At 51.7% G+C, this 18719-nt stretch overlaps 4 protein-coding genes across 4 annotated transcripts; 2 read left to right on the top strand and 2 right to left on the bottom strand.

The window, feature by feature from the left end:
* Positions 1-1539: 1539 nt before the first annotated feature.
* On the top strand, positions 1540-2205 carry QC762_604810 (uncharacterized protein; the record flags this gene model as incomplete). Its single annotated transcript, XM_062892178.1, has 1 exon — positions 1540-2205. One exon carries the CDS (start codon positions 1540-1542, stop codon positions 2203-2205), a length of 666 nt encoding a protein of 221 aa, XP_062740256.1.
* A 5104-nt stretch (positions 2206-7309) lies between these two features.
* QC762_604800 (uncharacterized protein) lies at positions 7310-8341 on the top strand (the record flags this gene model as incomplete). The annotated part of the gene is made up of 1 exon (XM_062892177.1): positions 7310-8341. One exon carries the CDS (start codon positions 7310-7312, stop codon positions 8339-8341), a length of 1032 nt encoding a protein of 343 aa, XP_062740255.1.
* A 4623-nt stretch (positions 8342-12964) lies between these two features.
* Positions 12965-14117, bottom strand: QC762_0091070 (uncharacterized protein; the record flags this gene model as incomplete). The annotated part of the gene is made up of 3 exons (XM_062884053.1): positions 12965-13704; positions 13794-13937; positions 14047-14117. The coding sequence occupies 3 exons, from the start codon at positions 14115-14117 to the stop codon at positions 13569-13571; spliced, it is 351 nt and encodes a 116-aa protein (XP_062740254.1). The 3' UTR covers positions 12965-13568.
* A 1266-nt stretch (positions 14118-15383) lies between these two features.
* Positions 15384-17024, bottom strand: DIA4 (Serine--tRNA ligase, mitochondrial; the record flags this gene model as incomplete). Its single annotated transcript, XM_062892176.1, has 1 exon — positions 15384-17024. One exon carries the CDS (start codon positions 17022-17024, stop codon positions 15384-15386), a length of 1641 nt encoding a protein of 546 aa, XP_062740253.1.
* Positions 17025-18719: the final 1695 nt, after the last annotated feature.

The raw sequence follows: 18719 nt of genomic DNA, 5'->3' as shown, positions 1-18719 counted from the left end.
CCCCGTCGAAAAGGAAGAGGCGGAACAAGATATTGAAATGGATGCCACAGACGATGCGGCTGCGAGGTTATGATGCGGAAAGGAGGACGGAATTCAGCAAAACAAAGGAAAACGCTCAACAACAGGTCAACAGCGTGCTTGGTGGGACGGTCCGGAATGTCGATGCAGGGAAACGGCCGTCGATTCGTCCTCAAGGCTCCGAGAAACAAACAATATTTGACCAAGGAAAGCTTCGATACTGGCGGTCCGGCTCCGAGAGAGAACAAAGATACGGAAACACAATTGTGTTGTTGGTTGTGGTGGTTGCTACAATGCAATGCTGCGCGCTTCGCACCAGATAATCAAATGTGGGCCCAGGGTTCTCCCACACGCATCGCTGATTGGCTGACATGGCCAATGGAGGGGGCTTAGGGCCCAGGCCTCCGGTTACCTCAACTTCTTCTACCAACCAACAATGTCAACGAGTGACCTCACATCGCGTCTATCTCGACAGTTTCGCAACAACCGCCGCACCACTGCCTAAGGTTACGGCCTGTCGATCTGCCGCAACCTCAATCTTGAGACTGATACTCACCTCTCACAATAGCTTGTGAGTTGTCCGTGGTTCCCCATGTCAGAGGTTGAGAACCAATGGATACTCCAACGTCCTGCGGATGCCCTCATCAACTCCACGAACATGTTTGCACTGCCTACTTGAAACACCGACTACATCACAGAGAAATAGTTTTCTCCAGTGGACCACATGCATGCTCATACCCGGACGTCTAGGACTAAGAGTCCACGACGCCAGGCATCAAGATGATCTCGAGCAGTCATCTCTCTCTAGCGTCGGTCAGTCGGCCGCCAGGATGCACCATCCCAGAAGCAAGTGGTCTAGGGCTACTGTACTCAAGGTGACTAACCTGTCTACTTGCTGACGTTTACCCCATATGTTCCCTCTTCCAGATAATGCCCGGTGTGGCTATGTGCTATACAGAGAGCGCCTTGTCTTCTCACCTCGAACCCCTGTCCACCCTCACCTGCGGCTGTTACATAGTTACACCTTTGACATTACTTTCCACGCTGCAAAGCGTCTTGTAATGTTGTACCTGTATACCATCAGTCATGTCATTCTCTCTTTCTTTCTTTCTTTCCCGTCCCTCCCCGTCCGCCGATACCTGTTTTGGGGGACCGCAGACCAGACCGGTGCCTGGGAGTCATTCCCATAAAAGACAGGCCTCTTCAGCCGTCCAGCCCTTGGCCGGGTCTCTCTCCCATCTCATTCGCTCAAAGCTACGTACCTTGCCTGACGCACTTACATGCACGATTGCTTGCATCTCCTGCAACCCGGAGCCTTCCCATAGTCACTGCCCCCCATTTTACTTAAATATCGAGGTTCCCACACCGTCTGGTCCCTCGACTTGACCGCTCTTCACCATTCACCTATCTTTAACTCAGTCGTCTACCAACACCGTCACCATTCACGCCTACAGACACATCCGCTCACCAGAAGCCTACATCAACATCTATCCACCACTGAGAGAGACCCCCGCTTCCTATATGTACGGCCCTCGAAGCAACAGGGTGCATTTTGAGTCAACGACACCAGGCGTCCCCGAGGTCCATATTCGTCGCACCCGGAGCGTAAACCGAGGACCTCGCCAGCCTCGCAGTCGTACTCGGAGTGCCGAACGAGTCCACACCCTTTGGGACGAAACACCAGTCGCCGACATGCAGGGCCGTGAACGCGGCGGCGGCGTAAGCCGCGAGACCTACGACCAGCTCTTTCGTGAGAACCACATCCTCCGGGTCCAGGTCCAGGAGCTAGAGGAGGACGTCCGCAAGGAGAAGGCCTTCAACTCAGAGCTTCGCCGCTCAGTCGAAAGCAACTCTGACAGCGAAGCCCGCAAGTCAACAAAGCTACGCGAGGCCCGCAAGAAGAATGCCCTTCTCGAGCTCGAGAACAGCAACCTCACGACCAAGATCCGGGACCTCAGCCGTCAGCTCAAGGACGCTCTTGAGGCCAAAGCGAGATATGTCGGCACTGAGTACGAGACCATGAAGCAGCAGGTTGCTGAGTGGCGCCGACGATACGATGACGCCAACCGCCGCATTGACCGGATGCGTGACAATCTCGATGAGCACATTGCTACCAACCGCGTGCTTCAGGCCGAGGTCGAGACGCTTCGGAGGGAGAATGAGCGGCTTCGGCGACGTCACCCTTGAACGGTTTTGGAACTTGAGGACAAAACCATTCGCCGATGAGGCGTGTACATTACGACAAACATTTCCTTCTCGGGCTTCTCGCGGTCATCAGCGGTTGTTTCTCTGAGCTATACATTGGATGCCGGCTTGATGGGGTTGAAAGAGTGAGTCAGTTCGCCGATGACTTGGCAACCTCGAATACTAACCATTTGATCAGAAACCAGAAAAAAAGACAAAATCGACCTCAACATATCAAGCTTTCTTTGCTGCACCTCAGATTGTTTTCTCAACTTTTCCTTCACGATAACTACGTTTGGGTTTTTCTTACAACGACATATTTTCGGTTTTGGGTATTTTTTGATGGATCGCTACAGAATAGCACGAACATCCCTTTTTTTCACTTCTTGTACGAATAATGATAAGGTATCACGGTATGGGGGGGGTTGGGAACTGCTGCGGTTTGCTTTTGGACTTGTTTTCTTGGGATGGTTTAGAAACGTTACAGAATTTGACGTATGGCAGCACGTAAAGATGCAATAGACGGAAGCAAACTTTCACGACAGCAGGGACAGGGAATGGGTGGGCCAGGGCAGCAAGAGGGATATGCCTCACAGCAGAATATGAATATGGATTTTTTTTTCTTTTTGATACAAATACTCCAACAGAACAATCGTCACACACAAAAAACCGGATCACAGCAGAGCCGAGGCAGACAGAAAAAAATAGACTTTTTTTGGAGATATTGTACAACATGATCTATACACGTGGTTGGTGTTTTTAGAGGGTTTGTGAGACGTGATGAGTGGTTTTGTCTTTTCATGAAGAACAGAGGGTTTGAATCTCTACAGTATCGGTAAAGAGATGGGATTTGGTTGGTTGGTTGTTGGTGGTGGTGGTTACTCAAGACTGCTTTGCCGAACTGACAACCGTATTTGTTTCGTGTTACCGAGACACAAAAAACAGGACATATTAATAATGGGGCCAATATCAACCTTGGCTTCAACCCCTTCGGAAGTATGTTTCGATATGATATCGCAACGGAGTTTCTTGATCATGACAGCTGAGGTTGAGGGGGCATTCCGTCAAGGAAAATGGTTTAAACTGGTCGGTTTAGGCAGGCTCCAGGCAGGCAGAGGGGTTTTCCCCACATTTTTCCACACACCAACATTTCGAATTATGTCTACTCGGGGTTATGATTTCTGTATTTGCCTAATTATTATTTTGGTTCACTTCCCCAGGTGCGTGTGTAGTGGCGAACATGAGCTAGACTTCGGACTGTGGGTGAGTGAGAGGACCGCATGCCTTACACGCAATCTTCGATACCTATCTCAACACCATCCGGATAAGGGTACCGCACATCTGGGAATCCTTCCTGATATGATATGAATCCTTCCGTCTACACCCGACGGCTTTACCTTGCTTTGCGGTCCCCTTCCCCTCCCACCTCACCCCTAGAAAATCTACGCGGCCTCCCCCTCGCGGCTTCGGCTCCTCCTTGCCGGGGTCCTCGCCGTTGACTACGCCGCAGATCCCCGGTCTACGTATGCAGTCCAGATGTCAAAATAGCCGAAGCCGATGAAAAGCAGATCGAAGAGGACCAAAAAGACAGACGTCACGAACCAACAGCTCTCATCGGCTGTGCAAACTACCCTGGTTGAGGCTCAGAGTGGGGATCTTGCACAGCAGAAGGATTCTTGGTATGCATCATGCAGCGCCCTTGTGTCGAACGAGAAACCAAGCCCGCCCAAATCCCCCCTGCTGGAAAGGAGGGGGAATGACGAACGATGGCGACTGTGGAACGAAAACAAATACGAAATCGAGATAGCTTCACCAGCCCCCGTGATGAATGTTTTAGATTTCAGGTTGCACAAAAACAACTGATTTGACATCGGAAGTACCGCCCGGGCCCGGAGAAGGGACCTTGCCCGTGGAACAACGGGCAAGGTGAGACGGTGATACCCTCGCTCGCCTCACCTGACACAAACATAAACATGGCAGATTTCCCCCATCCGCCTCATGGGGCCTACCTACGGGTAGGAACATACCTACCTACCTACCTACCTACCTACCTACCTTACCAGTAGGGTTTGTGTCGAGATTCCAGACCGGTAGGGCTATTCATCCGGTGTAGCTGCCGCCGCCGTCAGATCAAGATTATATGGATAGGATGAGGTGACGCCTGGCCGAACTGAAACGTCTGCACCTACAGCCCGAAAAAGGGAAACCCACACCTCGGTGTTAACAAGCTTCCCTTTTTCGAACGTGCATACAAACCCCACAGTTTAGACCACTGTATCTCGCACGCGCAAAAAATACGCACCTGCGCACGCACTCACCTTGGTATCTCTCATCTACTGACCTGCTTCACCTTTATCTGGTCTATCTCCCCGAAATCAAAAAGTCCTACCCGGAAGCCATTACCCCCTCCCCCGCAATTTCACAGAGATAGATAGATAAAAACCGCCCGGAGGCGAGAGAGAGCGGAAAATCCTCGTGTCAACCACCACGGATGCCACCCACCCATCATTCTACCCTCCTCCGGACAATGCTCGTTCATGACCGCACTCCGGACTCGGACGTAGCACTCGATAGCACTGTCGACAGATGGTAGATAATCTATCCCTCATGAACATGCTATTCCCTGTTATCCATGTCTCGATCCCCTTTGTCTCTTTTAGAGATAGATGTCTTGTTTGTGTCGTGTGACACATCTCGGCCAGCCACATTACATATCGGAGGATTTTCTGTGACAAGAACAGGGAGGGCGGAGTGCGCAATGGCGCTTTTTTGAAGTTACATACCCTATCTATCGCGCTCATATGAGCAGAGGAGGATCAAAAAGATGAAGGAGGGGTGAAGAAAAGTGCGGGGTGGGGCATGGTGGTGCGGGGCAGCAGTGAGAATCACTGCAGGCGCAACGCAACGCAAGGCATCAGCCGTCCGGCTGCTGCTCGTCGATCCCCATCCGTCCTCGTCGCAAATGCGCGCGCGGTTGGTTGGGAAGGGGAGGGTAAAGTTGCATATGTACATGAGAAAGCTAAAGAAACATTGGCTTGGCTTGAGTCAACCGGCAGAGAGAAGAAAGTGACCTTCCGGGCCGGGGTGGGGCAGAAGAATGTGGTGACCCGGACGGAGCTCCTGTGATGGCGGGAAGAAGAGAGTGGAACGGAGGAGTAGTTCCACTTCTCTCTCGGCGTGTGGGCGGCGGCGGAGTCACTGGTGGGTTTGATGGAGCAAACCCGTTTGGTGGTTCTCCATCGATGGTAGGGCTGGGATGGGGTTACGGGGATTGGTGATGATGCTTCTTGATCCTTCCAGGTAACCGTGCTGCTGCCGGCAAAAGAGTCACGGAACCCATGGTGAGCTGAAGCGTTGCGTACGGATGTAACATGGCGCTGGGTGAGTGATTACTCAGGAGGGAAAAAAGACAGGTATATGCTGCGGGAATCTAGATCGTGGGTTGTTATCAGATGGTGTGATTTGGAGGAGGACGGAGGACGGAAGGAGCGGTATCAAGTGATGGTGATGTCAAAGGTTGGGCAGGAGCGATGGTTATGGGGCACATGACGGTATATCGTGATGTTTGATCCTGTTTTTCCATCTGGACAACCTCTTGTTGAATCCGATCAACTGGTGATGGTCTTTCCCCTGCCATTGCTTTGGGTGGAGCTCAGCCCTATCCATTTCTTCGAGAACAAACAGGGGAGTCCACACACTCGAGCGCAGGCCTGGCAGAAAACGGTCAACTGACTATGGCGGGTCGGGAGCTAATCAGAACACGAGTCCTCTTGGGATTCCATGAGACTGCAAATCTGAAACACACAAAAACAAGCAGAAGATGAAGGGGAAAAAAGGGCTGCATGGAACGCATAAATGTGGACATCCTATAACCGACAATTACGGTGACTCACCGTCCGTCGCGCTACTCCATGGCCCAACACCACCAACAAGCGCGCCCTTTCTCCTATTTCTGGCTTCTGGCCGTCTGAGCTCTGTGGTTGGTTATCCCAAGATTAAAGTGCAATTCTTCGTCGTCGACTTCATGATCACAAAGAGACTGTCGTGCGCCCGCCACGGCCCGCCGTACCCTCCTCCCAGTGTCGTGGTTCGCCAGACGGACGGTGCGACCGCTTGATATATGGTGTGGTTTTTGATATGGATGGGAGAATCTCCACACACACGTCCCGCAAAAAAGGGAAAAAAAAACCCTCGGTGTAAGGAGACATTCGGACTGGAAGCTTGGCATGCTTGGACCTTGTGTGACAGGCAGAAGAAAACTGCCTTGGTGACAGGCAGAGGCGCCAGGCTCTGGTGGTGGTTCGCAAAGGATTCCGGAGCACTGCCGCACACCATCTCTCGTCGCCTTGCTGATTGAGCCACATTCGAACACGGATTTTTGTTGTTTGAATGCCCAGGACTGGCTGGTACCTAGGGTGAGCGGACAGAGAAGAGGGGGAATAAAATCTCACTGACATAATCCACCACCATTTGCCCAAAAGCGTCAAGTTTGAGTTGGCAGCCGGGCGGTGCCCCGTCGCGCAGTCGATTTGTCCAGTTCAAGTCCAGTGGTCCCTTGATTCGTAACAGCGCGAGGCAACAGCGCCGGACCCCTCCCAGAGCCTCCCTCCCTTCTGATTCTTAAGAGGAGAGAGGTGTGTGCGACGGTGAGAAATTCGGCCTTTTCATTCTTCCTCCTGCACACCAAGCGAGATTTTCGTTCCTGACCTGGGGCTAAATCTGGTTTTTTTATACCCTCATTCTCGGTTAGGCTCTTTAGTGCTCTTTATCGTTGAGGCCCAACCCGACTCCGAGACACCACCCATTCTTGGTCTTTTTCTAGCCTTGGAGCACTTTTGTTCCCGCCCTTCCGCCCCTTGTCCAAAGTACCCCCTGGTCTGCCGGGGCCGCCTGTGCCATCTGTGCCATTCGCCCAATTTCCCCCCCTTTGGCTCGTTCCCGCGCACATTTTTTTTTCTCACTTATATACCCCCAAGTTCCAGTCGGGCACCTCTGCAGCTCCTCCCACGCCGACGGTCAAATCAACGCACAACACGATTTTTCAAGCTGCTTTAGCCTTACAGCCTTCTCCCCCTTCCAAGGGCATCACCGAATAACTGCCGTCGCCATGAGCAGAACAGTCCGCTGGGGCTCGCCCACCGAAGGGCACTACGAGCATCAGCGCAGCGACTCGGGTGTGGGTTCCTTCAGCGACTGCGAGAGTCGAACCTCCAACACCGACCGCGACCGCAACTTCTTGGCTTCTGGCTACGAGGACAACACAACCATCTACCAACTGCAGCGTGCTCTTGAGCAGACGCGCCAGCAACGAGACGAGTTTTCCAAAAAGATCGCCGAGCTCGAGACCACCGTCCGTCAATTGCGCAACGAGATTGAGCAGAACAAGGCCCATGTGCGCGCCGTCACGGACCAGAATGAGCTCTTTACACACGAAAAGAAGACGCTCGCCGAGAAGAATAAGGAACTCTCGGAACAAAACACACAGCTTCAGGAGCAGCTCGACGACACGATTGAGAAGCTGAAGAAGTCCAATCGCAAGAGCACCGTCACCAGCTCGCCAACAGCCGCCAGCTCCACCACGTCCGAGTCCACCGAGGACAAGAAGCCACGGCGCAGCGCCAGCAAGCGCAGACCAGAGAAGGAAAAGGAGCGCGACGCCGACCGCGAAAAGGAGAAGCGCGAAAAGGAGCGCAAGAGGGAAAAGCGCGAAAAGGAACAACACCGCGAACACGAACGGCCTGCCGAAAAGGAAGACGACACAATTGACCGCCTGCGCCAGCGGTTCGACAAGCATCGCGTTGGCGACGAGAGCGACGCCAAGAGCGGTAGCATTGCTTCCTCCAAACCCGCCCGGGCAAGCCGACCGACAAGCAGCTATATCGAGCCACTGGGTCTCAGCACCCCCAGACCACAGCAGACTGTGCCGCCCTCGCCCGCGCGCCATCATTCCTACACGGCCCCTGGATACCCACCCTCGACCACGTATGCCAGCATTCGCGAGCCATCTGCCTACGCACAGGGCGCTCAACGGTCCGCTCACCCCCAGGTCTACATTGCCAGCGGAGAGTACGGCTACGAGGAGGAGGAAGCTGCGTACCACCCACATCAAGTCAGGACCGGTCGCAGCGAGCGGAGGTGATGTGCTGACGACAAGTTCGGTTGGTCCGGAAACGCGAATCACGATCTCCAATCTCGATTGTTTGGGCCGTGCGTGCACTTTCCGATTGGCCTGTACCTGACGATATGTCGCAGAAGCCTGTGGTTGGCGCCCGATGCTTTGCTTCTTTTTTTTCTTCTCCATCTCTTTCAGGGTTGTCAGCTCTGATCAGCCCCACGCCTCACTTACACGCCCCTTACCACCCAACAACACCGTCACATTGTCCCGGCGACAACTCATCTCTGGTCAGCTGCGGCTCTTTCTGTTCACCTTGAGGCCGCCGCTCGCCGAGTTCAATTCCTTCCGTCTTACATCAGCCACACAAAACTATGCGCCAATATTTTCCAGAATCAGCCCCCACAATACCTTTTTAGCTGACTGGGGGCTGGCTGTGCGGGTCGACCCGGCTGCCCAGAGTTCACATGGCGCTCCACTTGATTCCGTCATTGGCCGAGTGGAGATTTTCGGGAAGGGCGGGTCGACAAGGGGGTTCATCAAGCTTTTCTCCACCACCACCACCTTTCCTAACCCTTTCCCACGATCTCCATCATCAGGGACCCTGGTGTTTTCAACGGCTTTTTATGTTTGTTTCAACATCACCACAATTTTGCTTCTTGGCCTCTTTTTTTTTTTTTTTTTTTTGAAGCAACTGTTTTGGGAATTTTTGCACATTTGGACATGGATTTTTATACCCCTATACCCCCCACCCTTTTTTTGTAACATCATTTTTTTTCTTAAACAGTTTCTTGGGCAACCTCCTCATGTATTCACCATTTTTTTGTATCACAAGGGTTGGAAAGAAAGAGAAGGGAACGAACGCATTCGGGTAAACTTCGGATGGGATAAAAGAGGGATCATCAATCATCATCATCATGATCATTGTCACTTTTGGGGATTTATATAGACCGTTTCTTTGGATGTGCAAAGCGTTAGATAGACTCTTTTTCCTTTTTTTTTTTTGTGAGGGGGAACAACAAAAGATGGATTTTTTTCGTGGATTTGAAGTTGTGTTTATTGGGCCTCTCAACGGGCTTTTTCTTTGATGTTGTTGTTGTTGTTGTTGTTGCTGTTGTTTAACCTTGTTTTTTGTTGTGAGTACTGGGAGGGATGTTAAGGGTCTATGTGATGATGGATGATGATTATAGATGGACAAGAGGAGGGATGATCACTTGCATTTTTTGGGATAGTTTTGTGGAATCTGAATGGAATACGTTTTTGAGGAGCACCTACCGTGCTGGGATGAAGTGTCTGATGTGATGTGATGTGTTTTGACTGAATGGTACACGTTACATTGTCTTACATATCGTCCTTGTTTCTATTGTCATCCCATAGTTGTACAGTGTTCGTAAATATACAAGAACAACATCCGCCAGGTCTTCTCTTCCCCTGCTCTTCCTCTGTCTCGTTCCCGTAACCTGAACCCCAGTCGATAGCAACCTCTATCTGACGTCCCGATTAGTGCCACTTGGTCGATATTACGTAAATTGTGATGATTCAAAAGTATGGAGTAGGATGAGCAACGACAACCCACAACTAAGGTCCAGATACATGATTTCAGTGTCCAGGTGAAAGGTGTCCCGCACAAACAGCCCAGGAAAGTCCTGTGGCGTTGCTATCTTCATCTTTTCGCCGACCAAACGCCCAAGCTAGTTCTCGTGTTGCTTCAGCCTCACGCGACCGTCTTCCCCCGACCACTAACTCGCAGGTGCCGAGTGGTCCTGGGGAAGGCCGCAGCAGCTGCTCAGAAGGGCAGAGCGTCGGGAGGTAAAGGAGAGCTTTGCTGGTTTGATAGCTTGCTTCGCCCTTCCCTACTGCCAGCTGCTGTGGCCTCATCGCTGGGGAGTCCTGGTTGCTGGAACCGGTGGGATACAGGAGGACCTGGCAAGCTGGCGCAGGTACTCAGGTAGACAGGTTACGGAGAGTGTTTGTCTCTCTCCGTCTTGAGTCAAACGGAAGGGTTGGTGGAGAGAAAGAGACGGTTTGCTGTTTGGAAAACAGATTTTTCTTGGACGTTGCCAACACCCCCGGCCACTACCAGTTGTCGGGGTCGACTTGAGGGGAAGGTAAATTGGCTAGCGCTTTTCTCGCCCTCACACCACGACCGGATGAAGTTAGCTCTCCTCCGGTTTTCCCAAGCCAGTGGTGGCAGTGGAGGGTCGAGGGGACGAGCCTACATGGCTGGTGGAGGTGTGGGGGGGCCTGGTGAATTGAAGATGGTCTGGGAGGCAAGGCAATTAATTCTGCAAAGTACGTGAGTGAGGTATTTGAGGCAGGGGCAGGAGGGTGTTGTTGTTTTGGCCCTGTGCTGCAGGTTGCTGAACTTGGGTGGCGTATTCCAGTGGTTAGTGAGACAGAGTTACTGGAGCCGTCCTGTGCTTGGAGTTCTCATGAACTCTATAGCCGGCGGTTTCCGGTCCAGTGTTGCTCCGACGCAGCTTTGCTTTGGGCGGTGTTTTTGGTCGGCGACCTGAAGGCGATCTGTCGGTGAACGTTCCATCTTGACTGTGGTCATTCTGGCATTTGGTTCCGGATGGCGGGATGGAAAGTGTGAGTTCATATACGAGAGGTGAACGTGATGGAGGATGATTCTGGCGTCTCATCTACGGCGAAAGCATGCTCCAGCCCGTTCATGTGTTCGACAGTGTGAAGGGTCTGGTTCGCTTCCGAGGCACAATAACACGGCTTCCCAGCGGGCGATCGTCTCAGAGCTCAGGCGATGATCATGCCGTAAATGTTTGAATCTCTTGTAATGGTCGAACAGTGAAAAAGTTCAAGTTCAAGCTGACGGATGGTTGCGATTCTGACATGCTGGATAAGATACGTCAGGCATATCGCCCTCCTAACAGTCTACCTTGACCCTCAGCAGCAACAACCTGTGGTACGGTGCCTCGGTAGAGAGGCTATCTTCATCGAGAAAGAAAAATTCCGCAAGAAAGACAACGTATTTCTTCATCCCTGCTACTGTCGAGTCTTTCTTAGCGGCACATTATGGAACAATATGACACGCCTCAAAGATGCCGGAGTGAGTGGCAATGCACTGAGAATGATCTAGCTTCTTTGGAGGCTGGCCAACTTGCCAATTTTTTTGTGCTTGAGAGGTACCTTGTCACAGCTGGTAGCCAAAGCTGAGCCACAGACAGCAGCACATCCCATGTAGTTGAACCTTTGGTGGCTGGTGATATGGATGTGGTGTTGTTTGAGTAGGTAGGTGGCCGTGAAAGTACGATGTTCAATTTCCAAGTCGGTGTAAGCGTCTTGTTTCTTGCTTTCAAGCTTGGGTAAGGTCAGAGACCACAAAGACGGTAAGGTATATAACCTCGAATTGATAGGGTGACTGAATATATACAAAACAGCATAATGGCCATCGTTTGCGTGTGTCTGAAGATCTGAGCCAAGCAAAGAACAACATAAGGGTCGAACTCTAAAAGACATTCGAGGCCCCGGTGGTTGTTTGGCAGGGATGTTGCCGGTCGACCCTCGAACTCGGAGAGCCCACGACTGAAATTGACGTGGGAAAAGGTGCAATGACTGGAAGTGTTCTGCCTCGACAATTTCCAGTTCCCAGGAGGCAGGTAGGTGGGATCCATGGTGGTAGCAGAATAGCTGAAAGTAGGTAGATATACGCTAAACACCGCAGATGGGCGCCGGAGACAGGCGGCATGGCATTGTTGCCGTGGGAGGACGGAAAGGCGAACTATGCCTGAGGGTAGCAACGCTTCTTGTAAACACCAGGTACTTGCTTTTCACCATTAAATCGGTTCTTTTTGCCCTTCCACAACTAGTTCTTAGCCTACAGATCGTTGGTGGTAGTCGCGACGGGACCGAATGGAGGTGGGATAAAAGGCGGCTCACGCTGCTAACCAGACTGCGGATCGGGGATGGCATCAGGCTGATGATCCTGACGGAGGGAGGTATGGCGAGGTTGGAAACCGGGCAGGTAGGTGATAGTTCCGTTGTTGACCAAGTCAGGGAAAATAGATGGGGAGAGTCTCTCAATCAGGCGTTGGTGAGTCTAGAAAAGACTAAATCTGAAGGATTCTGCTATATATATGGACGTGGGTGAAGAGGCGACCCGAAAGACAGAGCACTGGGCTAATCGTGCAACAGTTGTTCTCAGAGACCCCTTGCTGAAGATTGTGAAAGATATCGCTCCGATTTCAGGCAGAGGAGGAATACCATCGAGGCAGCCGGGGCTAGGACGTCGGCAAGAGGGTTTGCGTGTGGAATGTTGGCTCTCGACTGAAGGTAGGAGAGTCGGTCCCGGGAGGTGATTTGGGGGGTCCCAGTCAGAATGTTTTACCTCTTTCCATTTCCGGGTTTTCAACCCTCCGATGTTGCGTTGTCCTTCTGCGGTCTAACTGAGAACAAACACCGGCAGCGCCGAAGGCTCATGGAAGGTGTAGGGATATTAGACATGAGCTCAGACAGGGCTCTGGCACGTCGAGCATCTATTCCATTGTGAGCCAGTTAGCTGATATGTCCACAGGTAGAGCGCAAATCGTTAGGTACTGGGCGGCGTACCATGCATTCGACAACTGCAAGAACCTCTTGCTGCCGCATCTGAATATGTGATCGGGTCTCTGAGTGGCCCAGATGTGTTTGCCGTCCTCGTATGAGACTCGGCGATGATGAGGTGTCGTCTTTGCGAGGTTCCAGTTGCCGGCTTGGGTGGTGAGTAAAAGACACCAAGGTAAAGACGAAAGGGAAGTTGGTAAAGTAGGTAACTATATATATAGAAACTAAAGGTGAGAATGACAAGGCATCTCATGAATTAGATTAGTAGCAAAATTCCCTGCTTTGTGACAATAAAAGACCTAAAGTTGCTGTCAGAGTGCTGTTCGGTATGTCGTTGCCAAAAGAATGAAGCCTAAATAAGTCGCAGCTACCATTTTTCGCAGAAATCCATAGGTGTCCCCGAATAATGCGTAATGATGTGGTATACTGACAAGAACAAAAGATGTATGGGGGGTTTCTCGGGTTTTGTGGGACAGCAACGCAGTGATCTTCCAGATTCTTGGGCGGAGGAGCGGAAGTGTAAATATACAGGTTCGGATCCAGGAGGTGATAATCCGAACCGTGCCCCAAAGGTCAAACCGCAGCAGGTAAGGTAAGGTAGGTATTGGGCTATATGATGTCTAAACAACCCGAGACAAGACGCTAAGCTGGACGTCGGAAGGGTTTTCTACGTATACACTCTGCTTGGTGCCATTCACCATCTGGCTTTGATCAATGATGGCATCAAAGATTCTTGACGCCGATCTTTGAAGATCCGAAATGTCAAGACGATGAAGACGACGAGGTGACCAGACGGAAGCCGTCGGGTTTGGCGGTCTTGAGTAGAAAGACTGTCAACAACAAGAAGGTTAGCTAATCTGGCCACTTGAACCTTCAAGTTTGATGGAAGACCGTCGAGATCATTGTTCAGGACACATACCAGTCTTCACGTCCCTTCTTCTTCAGGGTAGTAAGCTGCAGGTTGAGACAGCACCAAGATGAAGGGAACAGCACCACGGAGTCCTCTGCTTCGTTGCTTTCCAGGTCAACAGCACGAAGGCTCCCGGCTCTCCAACCAAAAGCCCTGCAGTGTTAGGTATCGGGATCGTTTGGTCAAAGCACTAGCCTAGGTAGGTGAGGTAGAGTGACGTGCAATCTTTTTTAGAAAACTCCAAAGAATGCACAGAACAGACGCCCAGTATCTCTGCCCAAACTTCGGCTTTCCGGACATAAAGCCGCCGATTCCTGCCTTCGTCTCGTCCATAATCATAAGCCCATGGATCTAGAGATGGTAGGAAGAAGGTTGGTAGGTAGGTGCCCTTCGTAGATGGAGGATCTTGAAGGGAGGACATGATGGTGAAATATATATAAAGACTAACCACGCAACTGGTAGAAAAGACTGGCAGATGTGCTAACTGATGGAGAATTGACCCGACCTTGTATTCGACAAGAGGAATTGATCTGTCTTGATCTTGGTTGAGAAGACGGCTCTGTCGCACAGTCTGTTGCTCTCCTAGGAATGGACGAGTGCTCATAGCCCCCACTTGAGATTCCTTCTACATGAAGATATGGTTGGCACAACGCCATGCCCAAAATGTACAGGGGCTGACATCGGGATGGTGGAATACCCTGGAAGACGGCAAACCCAAGTGAGGTACACCAGGGAGTCATGGTGCATCCTCATGGGTAGGTGCCGCTCAGTTGACGTGCTGCTGATTGGCGTCAAATCCAAGAGTAGGTGGAAGGACTCGAGGAGAGGCAAAAGGTTCTGCAATGGCGCTCTCAACTGTGGTTTGTCATTTGTTGTAGCCGATGAAGAAAGCGGTCGAACGGTGCAAAGACGTGCTCGTGACCAACTACTGTGAGGTGGTTGATGAAGGGACTGGTTCGTTGACATCTGTCTTTCTGAGACAGAATCGTGGTGAAATGGATAGGTATATATAGGATGAGTAGACGGATATTCCAATGAGACCAAACTTCGATGTTGGAAAGCATGAAGAAAATGTTGACGAGCAAGGAGCAGAGTCACCACTGCTTTATACCTGCTCTCAGCAGTCAGCGCAGAATCTGCATCAAGCATACCCGAACCATTTGCCAAAGCAAAACCAAACTGATTTCCCCACAAAATCCGGACTGCCAAACACTGCAGAAGCAGAAACACTTCGAACCCAGATAAAGAGGTCTAGCAAAGTCCGCTCTTGGTCGGTTTAAGCCTGCCTGCATTTCCTTTGCTCCTTTCTCCTGTCAGTTTCCCTTCTCAATGTTGCCGAGCCAACACCAGGCAAAAACCCTTGCATCCAAACACCGAAAAACGCAAGCCGCTTGAAAGAATGATCCAGAAACCAAAACACCAAACACCCACAACTCACAACATCGAGACACACGCCATGATCATCAACATCAGGTTCATTCCCCCACATTTAACAATACAAAGTACAAGTACACACTAGTGATGCGGGCAGTAATACAGAAAACCTCCTCCCGCAATGCCATTGTTTTCCCCAACCTTGACCTTGAGAACCCTCCTTTCCTAGTTCATCCGGTGCCTCGGCCCAATCTTCTCTCTCCCATCCATCCAAGGTCGCAACACTTCAGGGATCAAAACACTCTTCTCCGACTCATTCCACCCGTTCTCCAAAATCGCCGCCAAAACTCTCGGAACAGCAAGAGCAGTCCCGTTGACAGTCCAAGGATACACCAGCTTCCCCTCCTTGGTCTTGAGTCTAGTCGCCAACCTCCTAGTCTGGTAGTCGGTGCAAATACTGGCGCTCGTAACCTCTCCCCAGCCATCATTCCGCTCCCTTCTGGACGGGAAGAACGCCTCAATATCACACTTTCTCGTAGCCGACGCCCCCAAATCAGCAGTGGGCATCTCCAAGACCCGGCAGTGTAGCCCTAGCCCGCCCAAGATTTCCGTCTGGAGATCAATCATCTCGTCAAAGATCTCTTCCGTCTCGACCTGATCTGGCAGCGTCCAAGAAAACATCTCCACCTTTGTGAACTCGTGCACCCTGTAAAGCCCCTTCGTCTCACTCCCTCTAGCCCCCGCTTCCGCCCTGTAGCATCGTGAAACCGCTACCCTCTTCAATGGCAAATCAGCCTCGTCCAGCACAGTATCAGCCTTCATCCCGGCCAATGGAATCTCCGCCGTCCCAGCCAGCACCAACTCCGGCTTCCCCCTCGCCGCATCCTCCCTCGACTGAGCAATAGCGTAAATCTGCGTCTCCCCATTCGCGTCCCTCGGCTGAAACCCACAAGCAGCAGCAATATGTCCATACACCACGCTCGGAGGGGAGACCTGCCTCCACCCTGCCCGTGTAGCCGTAGCCAAAGCATAGCTGATCAAGGCCTGTTCCAAATCCGCCGCCTCATCCAAAAGGTAATACCACCCCCACCCAGAAGAAGACGCCGCCCCGGCAAAGTCCAAAAGTCCCAATTCCGCACCAACATGCACATGACTCCTCCACACTCTATCCGACAACGCCGGCTCAGGCTCGGGGTGATTGTTGATATAACTCATGACCTCCGGCTCCGTCCCGCGGGGCGTCTCATCACTCGTCAAATTCGGGATCGCCAGCGCCAATCTTTCCATCTCAGCCTGCAGCTTCCCCTCCGTCTCCTCAATCCCCGCCAAGCCAGCCTTTACTTTCCGCGCCTCCTCCAAAATCTCCTCCCGACTCATGTCACCAAACTCGTCAATAATCTCGCGGGGATCGTCACGGGAGGTGCCGCCCGGACCAGCCAACCGACGGCGGAGAATATTTCCCCTTTCCCTGAGGGCGCGGCCGGCTTTTTGCTGAGCTTGCCATTCCGCAAACAAGGCATTGATCTTGTGGGGGTATTCGGCGAGAGATTTATAATTTCTATCGATGCAGTTTTGGGAGTAGAGGTCGGGGTTGAGGCGGATGTGCTTAATATCGAGGAGGGGTTTAGGGGCTGTGGTTGGGCGGAGGGAGGCGGCTGTGTTGAAAGCGGCGGTTTGGTCGGGGGCTTCTTGGGCGTGGAGCTGTCGGGCGCAGTGGGAGAATTGCGCTGTTGATAACCTGGGGGTGGTTCTTTCTGTGTAGGTGAGGACGGGGCGCTGGAAGCTGTTTCTGGTTGAGGTTCGGAGGAGACATGGGAGGCAGGTGAACGGCTTGGATGCCGCGACACCTGACAAGGATGGCCTCATGAGTGCGACGGTTGGTGAAGGTGTCAATGCAGGGCGGGGAGGTTGTCTGATGTTGGCTTTCTTTGAGAGATCGAACCACAGAAAGCTGTGGTGGGGAAGGGATTCGATGGAGCTTGTAGTGGGTCATGAAAGCGACCTAAGTAACGCCAAGACCTTCCGTTGAAGCTAGGAGCTATGACCACCTCTTCTTTTGATGTTTTTGGTTCCTCGCTATCACTTGGAGCGGTGTTGGAACTCGGCGGTTTACATTTCATATCAAACTGACCATATTCTCTTTCTATTCATTAAATTCGGTGTTTCGTATGAAAAGTAATCTCGGGGCTACAGAGCTGTCAGGAGGCAATGCTATCTTATATCCAGGGCGTTATCCATCATGAGAGACTCGCAAGTTCTCTTCAACCTCAAAACCATTCCTGCGTTTTCACCCACTCGTATCCGCCAGAGTCTGCATGGCGACGGAAATGAAGCCAGACTCGGTGAAACAAGGATTGTTGTCACTAGGGTGTGTTTGCTGACTCTCTTTGTCGTTGCGAAGAATGCGGCTGGTCTCACCTGTGCCATCAACATCATCGCTTCTGGTCTCTTCGCCATTCGCGAAAGCAGCCGTAATATGTCCAAAAAGTCCAAATTCCGCATTCAATATTCCCACCCCAACAGTTACCAAGCCAAAGAAATTCAGCTTGATAATCCACGCATCACCTTTGTCGTCCAGGCCAGAAAAACCTGCACTGGCTCTACATCTTCTCCTGTGAGCTTGGTATAATATTCTCAATAAAATCGTAAGGGGTATCTAAGTAAAGCAAAGCTAGAACAGTATATACAAATGACTTGGACCCAGCGCCGAATAAAGACCCCTATCGCTAATATCCAAAGCCTGCCCCCACATGTATCACTGCTTCGTCATCTACCTGATAGTCATGCTCAACTGCCATCAGTTTATGGACGTAATCTCGGCACCGCCATCTCCTCCTGGCTGATGGCCAACGCCGCTCCTGTTGATGCCGGCACCGTCCCGACCGCCGGACTCCAATTCAGGGAGGACGGGGTGGTTGCCCCCCTCCAAGTCATTCCTCACGAAGAGACTATGCTCTGCATTCAAGATACCAGCGACAACAGCCACGACACCAACCAAAGTTGCATCATCAATCCAAGCACCAGCACCTCATCCCCGTTCTGGAGCGCCCCAGATGTAGGGTTGCGTTTCAGGAACATCCAGAGAATGGGGCCTAGACTGCAGATGACGGATAGGAACCGGTTTCTTCTTGTCTCTATCAGAGAGACAGTAAAAGGAGCATCCAATCGCAAGAACTGAAAGAAATGTTGGGCCAGCCACGCGAAGAACCACCTTGACCAGTTTTGCTTTTTGGGGATCATCGAGCTGGTCAAGCTGAAGGGAGAGTACGGACGAGATGAATGCGACCATGGCAGAACTACCGAAGAAAGCTTGCTGGCGTGTCGCAATTGCTTGTTCTTGCTGTGCAGAGGCTGAGGGTAGAAGGCTGAAGAGCACGAAGGGTAGGAGAAGTTTGGGCATGGCGTCCAGGTGAGGTGTTGCGGTGCTCGTGATTCGTGCTACCCATTGGGCACTCTCTAATGCTGCGAGATTTTGTGGTCGCCATATGGAGAGGTTGCCTTGAGTTGTGCTCCCAGGTATGGCTGTCTCATTGATTGGAGCTGAGCTCGCAGCAGAGGATT

Source organism: Podospora pseudocomata, chromosome 6, assembly GCF_035222375.1.
Source record: "Podospora pseudocomata strain CBS 415.72m chromosome 6, whole genome shotgun sequence".
NCBI lineage: Eukaryota > Fungi > Ascomycota > Sordariomycetes > Sordariales > Podosporaceae > Podospora > Podospora pseudocomata.
The sequence above is the reverse complement of the archived record's forward strand: the minus strand, read 5'-3'. Positions and strand labels throughout refer to the sequence as shown.